The sequence below is a fragment of the Egretta garzetta genome, unplaced genomic scaffold (assembly GCF_000687185.1).
Source record: "Egretta garzetta isolate BGI_Z169 unplaced genomic scaffold, ASM68718v1 scaffold268, whole genome shotgun sequence".
Lineage (NCBI taxonomy): Eukaryota > Metazoa > Chordata > Aves > Pelecaniformes > Ardeidae > Egretta > Egretta garzetta.
The window spans coordinates 1,922,737-1,930,962 of NW_009260600.1; the positions used below are offsets into that span (position 1 = coordinate 1,922,737).

The 8,226-nt window shown below is 45.7% G+C and overlaps 1 protein-coding gene across 1 annotated transcript in view; it reads left to right on the top strand.

The window, feature by feature from the left end:
- The window catches only part of LOC104131606 (SET domain bifurcated histone lysine methyltransferase 2), a 49,211-nt gene that overhangs the window by 33,421 nt on the left and 7,564 nt on the right, over positions 1-8,226 (top strand). Inside the window, exons 18-20 of the mRNA XM_009644794.2 lie at positions 2,135-2,181; positions 5,441-5,499; positions 7,076-7,139. Coding sequence (XP_009643089.2) covers positions 2,135-2,181; positions 5,441-5,499; positions 7,076-7,139 — 170 coding nt within the window. The remainder of the gene's footprint in view (positions 1-2,134; positions 2,182-5,440; positions 5,500-7,075; positions 7,140-8,226) is intronic.

Here is an 8,226-nt window from a genome sequence, read left to right on the forward strand (position 1 = left end):
GAGTGTAGCTGGGAAGACGGAAACTTTCCATGATCGCCGAATAAAGGGCTCTCCCCATACACTCTTGGAAAGGATACCTCAGGCTGAAGATGACCGAGCTTCTCAAGATGTTGAAAAATGAATGGGGCTGATAACAGTCTAGATACAAACGGGTAAAGAAGTGGTTGAATATATAGTTTGATTTGGTGTTTTCCTGAGCTGGTGACCTTGGAGGTTTGGAAGAGGGACCCTTAAAAATGCCTTGTATTAAGTCAGTGTGTGAGACTAGTTGCTTGTCCTATAGAGCAACACAGGAAACTAGGCTATAGCAACCTTTATTGAAGAGATGTAAAAGGACTGGATTAGAGAAAGATGGTGAGGCAGGTTTCAGGGTTTGAACCCAAAAGACTTTTGCACAGTATCGGTGGCATAAATAAAGCACAAAATTTGTAGCTAGCCTGAAATTATTGGAGAGAAGACAAACAACACTGGAAAAATAGTGGATGTGGATTGACAGCCCCCTGCACTTTTTCGTGGTGAAATACAACATACTGAAAAGCGTATCAGAAGAGAGAATTCCTTCAGGAGAGAAGAGCACTGTTGTTTATAAGTTCTGAGTTGCCATCATTGTGATGATGAGCAGTGATTTTCAAAACGAATTAGAGCAGAACAAAAAAGAGGAGGCATCCAGTGCTGTGGAAGTGGCTAGTAAGAGCAGAGGTGGGGAAATAAGCATAATTTGTACTGCCATCTTGCAAAAATTATAGTAGAGAAGCGCTTCCAAATAAAGTGGCCTGACTAGTAAAAGGTATCATCTATTCTTTATAAGATGTTCTTGTACTTAGGAAGGTTGTTTTTAACAAGCAAAGAATAGAATTAAAGGTAAGGGAGGAAAAAAAAACCAGCCTCCAGAGGGCAATCTTAGAAATTCAGAGATGGAAATAAGGTGCCTCCAGTACTTAGCTTTCTGATTGAATTGTTAGGCATGCATAAGTCTGGGGTTTTGTGCATCAAAATTAATTTCATGCAAAAAAGCTGGCTCGTCAAGGAAACAGGCTGTGTTGTTTCTAAGGTCAGTGCTTCTGTTTTGTTAAAATAAACGAATCACAATCATTAGAAAATGTCCTAGCATGCAGTGCCCTTTAAAAATTGCTTCCAAACATTCGAGCATTGGTCTGGGCGAATAGATTTGTAATGAAGAGATCAGCTAAACCACGCTCTTGACAAGGCACTTTTGCTTAAAAAGTGATTTGGGATCCTTCTGTAAGAAAGGCACATTCTAGAAGCTGGTTCATGTTCTCTACACATAATTGTATCCAGAAGATAAGGAATATTTCCAGCTGGATTTGTTGCATTTTGCCTCTTCCAAGGAATTCACATTGCTCTCCTAGAACCAGACTAAAAAATCCCATCTCGCTTACTACTGAAGTCATTAAGGCACGAGTGGATTGACCGGCTTTAAGCTGCTGGATCTCAAATGGGGTGCCCTATTCCCTCAGGATTTGGGGACCACCTCATCAGCACTGGGCAGTGGAAAGGGAGGGGCACAAGTAACTGGTACTGTGTGTGGTAGCGGAGTGGGCAGGGCAGTGCTGCGTGGCTGTGCCGGCGTGTCAGGCAGGGCTTAAGTTCAAGCTGTGACTGGTAAGCAGATTCGTCTTAAGATGTTCTGGACCCTGGCCTGCGTGGTACAGGGCGAGAGGGGCAGAACAGCAATGGGTACAATCAAGCAATATTAGCACTGTGGTATTTCGTCTTGGCAGCACGAATCTCATTTTAATAAGGCATTTCAGTAAGAGTACCTCTGCCGCAGCGTTCGAGCGCCACACCAGATGAAATGTGTCAGACTCGGGGTTTGAACAGCGAGCAAGTCCAAACAGAGCAGGGTAACGGAACTGATAATTCACAGCTTCAGTGTTCAGAATCCACTGAGGCTCTAAAAGTACAAATACAAGCTTGTGCATGTATGTGACTTTACAGCTGGTGCTTTCCTAGGTGGGTAATGCTGAAGAAAAATCCTGATTGTTTTTTTTAAGAGTCTCTCAGTTTACATTCAATGAAAAGAGGGGAAAATATCTGTTAAAATCAGTCCGCATAACTCTGCGTATTTATTAATACTTTTTCTCTTTTTCTTAAAATTGAACTTAAATTTTAGAGTGTTCTGCCCAAAACATGACCCAGGCAATAGGACCAATCACTATGGTGAGTTTCTTTAATGGCTTCATTGATTTCATTTGTTTTAAAAGTTTGCATCCTACAGTCAATAACTCATTTGAACAAAATAAATGTTACTCCACCTTTATAATTGAGTGGTGGATTTGTAATCTTGCAGGAGTGGTTTGATTGAGATCCATTCATACGCACAAAAATTGAGAAGGTTTTTTTGAAGCAGGAAATGTTTATACTTGATCTTCCCTGAATCTCCCTCAAAACAGACTTAAAACACTGTGGACCTGATCCTTCATGGAATTATTCTGTGTGCAGGCAGGTAGGCCCAAGCAGCTTGTAAAATCCACGTGAGAGATGCGAGCCACGCTAAGGCGATGCACAAGCTTGCACTTCATTAGCAAAGAGAGGGCTGTTGCAGGAGCAGTCACCTTGGGATTTTTATCTGTAGTTACGTTAAAACGTTCGCATTTGCACCTCCTGTATTCACTGCGGTAGTTTTTTTTTTTAAATAGGGCCTTTCATTCTGAAGGATCCCAAAGAGCTTTTTAAGTGTAACAAAAGGGTTATACAACCCCTGTTTAAGGATTGCTTCCTTTGCTACAGAAACGCAGCCTAATTCGGCAGTCCTGGTCCTTGCTGATTCAGAGGTAGTCAGGAATCTCACTGAATTCACCAACCGAAGCCGTGCCTTTCTTAACCTAATGTGTGCAATCCTGCTCAAAACGCAGTGGGTCCTAGGCTGGCCTTCGCTTTGAAGTTAAGCTCAACTGAACTGGAGTGCTAATGCTGAGTGGTGTGCTCCCCACTGAGGTCTAGCGAACTTTGGCCAGTCTTGACAGCGTCTGGCTCCACCCTGGTGTCGCTCAGGAGCTGGGTTAGGTGATTATCATTTAAACATTTAGTCATAGGGGCTGGGGCTTCTGAGCCAGACACGCAGTCCGTTTTAACACCTGATGTTGCTGTGGTTCACTGATCAAATACAGCTTCTTATTTCACTTAGTAGTTTTGCTTTTTACTTATCCATAGTTCCGAGGCCTGACATTCCCTCCCTTTTTAACATTAATTTGATTTCTGTGGTCTAATGGTTGTCAGGGTCCTGGGTGCTCTCCTGCCCAAGTACTAGAGAGGGCCAGGATTGCTTCATTTCCAGTATGAGATGAGATTAAGGCATTAGGTCCAGCCCTGTAGACCACCTCCTTCATAAAGAAGGCTTAAATCTTACAAGGTTCAAGGTCTTGGTGTCTTCAAGTGCTGCATATACAATGTTCCCATATATGTATATGCCTGTTCCCTGAGAAGAGAGTTTTCTCCCAGAGGAGATCTTGCAGAGGCACTTAATTTGGAGACCCTCTGTTTATGAGGGGGTAAACGGATTCGGCTGGCAGTGGCTGCCCTGCCTCCTGAATGAGCTTCTCCCACCTCCATCTGAGAGAGTAGCTGTGCCCCATGAGGTGGGGAGCAGCGGTGAGAGTTGGGCAGATGACACTTGGTTCCCCAAACCTGACATCTCCTGCCTCTGAGCAGCTTCTGGATGCACGCGTGGTGCTCGGAATAGCCAGTTGTGGTTAGTTGGCTGAAGTAGCAGGTACTCTGGCCCATCTGGGCAGGTGGGGGACACCTGCGCTGGGTGGCTGCAGGTCTGCACAGGGTGGGGAGCCAGACAGGCTGGGGTGGGAGTGAGACAGGCTGGGATGGAAGCGCTGTGGCTCCAGGGTAGAGTTTTGGCTTTCAGGATTCAACTCAGGTGAAGTAGCTCAGCCGTTGCCCTGGGCCCTGTGTGGGAGCAGGAGCTGGTACAAAAGGGCTGCCTCTCCAGCCTTGCTTTCCCTGGTAGCTTGGAAAAAACAGGGTCGAGGAACATCCCCTTGTTCTTGGTCCAGACAACATTCCTGTGGTGAAATGTCAGGGCTCTGCTGGGTGATTGGAAGGGGATAGGGTGCCTGAGGGGCTGAGAGGTCTCCTTGCAGCTCTACGCAGCAGGGAGGGGAGGGCAGTTTGGACTTGGAAACAGGCTCCAACCTCTGCTTAACTGGAAATGTTGGATGTGCCCAGAGCAAAGGCTGACAAACGTAGAAGAGCAGAGAACGCTGTGGGGAGCAGGAAGAGTTGGGCTGCTCCTCAGATTGCGTTCGTCTTGTTTTATAAGGCATCCCTAAAGCAAACATCAGGAAGAGCTGAGAAAATCCCACCACGGGTCAAAGATGTCGTGCTAGACAGCAAGGAACACTTTGTGCCTACATCAGCGTTTCCTAGGCTGCTCCAAATTAGGTCACCCAGCGTTTTTTTGCATGAAGTAAGAGGCTGTGATTTCCTTTTAGGCCATAAAAAATGCAAATGTACAGCACCGGTACCCAAAACCCAAACTTGTTTCAACAGCCTTCCTGTACCAAAAGTTAACTCCTCATTCCTCTTTAAGAGGATTATTTCTAACAGGAAAAACCTGACTTAAGTGCTGCCCAAAGGATGTAGAGTTAAACGGGAAGGGGGCACATAACCCCACCGCATTTAAAACCCTCAGGTTTTGGTGGGTGGTTGCACTTTTCTCTAGCTTTCCTTGCTCCTGCCATGTCTTCCTTGCCAGAGTTGTCCTTCTCCACTTGCGATGCTGTGGCTGTTTTCAGCAGCTGCCAGGTACGATGTTGCAGAGAGGCTGGTGCGCACGGATAGAAAGGACAGAGGTTGAATGCAGACGATTTTGTGGAGATCTCGTACCACATCACTAAAACCACTTTGTAGGCGTGAATAATATCAAACTTACAAGTTGTGTTGCTTCTGGAGGCTTTCTGGGAGGGTCCTTATATCGATGAAAATCCTAACATCTTTGGGTCACTTAAAAGAATTCTTTATGTAGTCTTAGTTTTGATGGTGTATTAACATGAAACAAGAATTGACTGGAAAAAAACCCAGTCACCTTTCATAAATTTGCCTGAAGTTTTTACCACCTAGAGGCAGTGCTGCTGTCAGGAAGAATAAGTTCACTCTGCCACAATCAAAAATCTTATGTTAAAAAACGGGTTTGCTTTATACTGAATTCAAAAGGCAAAGTGATAGCCTAACTGCTCCAGTGATTTGCACTTCTTCCTAATGGTTCAGGCTTGTGATTTTTCTAACGTGGAAATAATGCAGATTCCACTGAAATGTCAGGTCAAAGCTGAAGCTGAAACGTACTCTTCTTGCCTTGCTACCCAAAGTGCCTCACTTCTGTAGCTTTTGGGGAAAAAGAGAGAATTTGATGTGAAATTGTCAGTCTGAGTCTTGACGCATTTGTTACTTCTTGTTTCTTGGTTCCTAGATGCAGCTAATAAGAGGAGAAGACACGCGTTGAAATCTTCCACTGTCACGGAACAAATGGTAATTCTGCATTTAAGTAGTTCTAAAACAGGAACCCACATCCGCTACAGCAAAGGACTTCTTTAGTGAAGTATTTTGACGGTGTAGTCAGAAAGAGATTACCTCAAGGAAGTGGTAATTTTTCCTTTACGGCTGCATTGTTTTGTTCTTACTGTTCTGTCAAAACAAAACTGCATTTGGAGCTGCTTCAGGCAAGAGCCACTGCTGCCCCCGGGTAACATGGCACAAATGCGGTGGGAACCTCTGGACCTGACTGCGATCTTGATGTGACCAGAAAGAGCTTCCCTTCGGAGGCTCCTTTTCTTTGGCAGTACTACATCCCTCAGATGTGCTTAGGGCTTGACACCGTTCCCATGAAAAACTGCTTTTGATGAGTCCCTTTGGCCTTTTAAGCTGGCGCTTACTTGTTTGCGAGCCTGTGCTCGTGGCAGGTGTGGCAGATTTTCATTGCAGATCAGGCAGTTCCCGGCTCTGCCGCTGTAGATGGCCTTCCCGGGGGTCCGGGAGCTATCGAGCAGAGCACCCCTCTGGCTGCAGGGGGAGTTGTTTTAGAGGCTGTTTTTAGAAAACCTGTAAATACAGTTTATTTTAAGTTTTGAGGTGATTCTCTTGGCTCCACAGAAGTACGCATGGGAACTCCCACTGACTGTTGGGGGAAGGGGGTTCAGGATTTCTTCTTTCTAGAGCAGTTAGCATCCAGCTTTCCTTGGGAAAAAGCTTCTGCGTTTCCCAGGTCTTGAGATTAAAGGGAGGTCGTGTGAGGGGACGTGGATGATCTTTGCAGCTTTTATGTAGTACTTTCATAAGGGTAGGTTGTTTGTCTCCAGGAATTTCTCAGCTGTAAATCCACTTATGATCCTGGTGGTGTAACTGAGCTTCATTTGGCCTGTTACCCATGGTGATGCGCTCTTTCTGCTGCTCTCCAGTGCTAACCATCTTGGAAATCAATACCAACACCGCAGATAAGAAGCTGAGGGGCTCAAGCATTTATTGCTGCGGGATAAATTGTTTACCGTTGTGTAAGCAATGCATTTTTACACTGGTGGAGTTTTGTGAACAGAGCTTAAGAATTACTTGCGGTACTGACACGGAACAGCAGAGAATGTCTGGGTCATGTCCAAAGGAAAAGAAAAATATTCCCCCTCTCCTCTCAAATCCTTTCTAGTATTGCATCAGGTCTAGGGAGCTAAACATCGTTTGCACTGGGAGTCTCTGGTAGGCATTTGTTAAGGTCCTTGCCATTTGCAAATGCAGTAATTAAGGAGGGTGGTGTCCCATGTGTTGGGCTTTTCTTAAACAGTTTTGTGGTAGGCATTTGTTAAGGTCCGTGCCATTTGCAAATGCAGTAATTAAGGAGGGTGTCCCATGTGTTGGGCTTTTCTTAAACAGTTTTTGCTTCCCTTTTTAAAAACGGAGTGTCTGGAGAGGAGTATTGTTAGCTGTGCAGAGAAGCTGACTGTATTCACAGAAATACAGGCTGCTTTTTATCTTTCTGCTAATATAGAGGTAAGATAATGGAAACAAAGCAGTAAATGTCAGTATGATGTAAAAATGTCTTGCTTTGGTTTTCTTACAGAGCACAGAAGAGACAGCAGAAGAGAACAGTCTACGAATACTGAAAAGAAAAAACAGGCATAAAGGTGTGACTCGCTTTCTAGAACAACTGGGAGATACTGTGATCTGTTATGTCGTTCAGAGTTCGGAGGTGGTTGATAGCAGCGATGCTGCAAAGGTGTCTCTATTATTCTCCCGAAGACAAGCGACGCCCCGAGCTCTGGCAAGGGAGCGGGAGCCCGGTGTGCAGAACGACCGTGCAGGCTTTAATCATCGTGCAGCGAACAAACCTCTGCGCTTTGGCCGAGAGCTGGGGTGTGATGCAAGCCGGTGCGGGCTGCCACGTTCAGCTCTGTGTCTCCAGCAAACAGGGCTGCCTCTGCCTGAGCCCCCTCCTCCCCCATATCAGTCCGGTTAAATCGAAACCATAACCCTTTCTCCTTGCACTGAGCGCCCTGTGAAGGAGCGGGGTGTGGTTCTGCCGGGTGGCGCTCGGGAGCGGGGTGGCAGAAGAGGCGCTGTGAGGAGCGGGGCTTCAGCAGCGGCCCAGCAGTGCGCAGGGAGTACAAGGGAACCTGTAAAGAATCCTGGAATGCTTGTTGGGCATCCAGTGTAAGTGGAATGGCACGATCTTTTCTCACAAACGTCCCCAGAAAAAAGCAACATTGTTTTTAATGGAGACTGGCAGACTTGCATGTGCTGTCCGATAGCTCTTTGCTTTTGAACAGCCCATTGAATTGGCCTTACTGAAACCTGTCAGTGACCTGCTGCTCTGCGATGAAGGAAAAAATAGGTAGTTATGTCCCTAGCAATCCGAGTCTGACAAAGTAGGTGAATAAATGGGCTGTAATAAACCAGCTTAATGCCTGGTTCCCTCAGAGTAAAAGCAGCCTTTAATTCTCCTACCAAACCCAACACCGCTTCACTTCTTGCACTGCTTTCTGTCCTTTAGCCTGTTCAGTCCCCAGTTCCATGAGGACTGGAAGAAAAAAAAAAAAAAAGCAAGACAAATCACCTGCTTCCCTATACAGGGGGTATGGGGAGGCTTTAGGAATGGTGCATTTAGAGTTGTGGAGGTATTTGCTTTTGATGAATGAAGCCAAATCTAGACCTTACGTAATTTTATACCCAGCGCGATGCTTACGTTTGCCTGACCGCAGTTTTGTTCCTGCT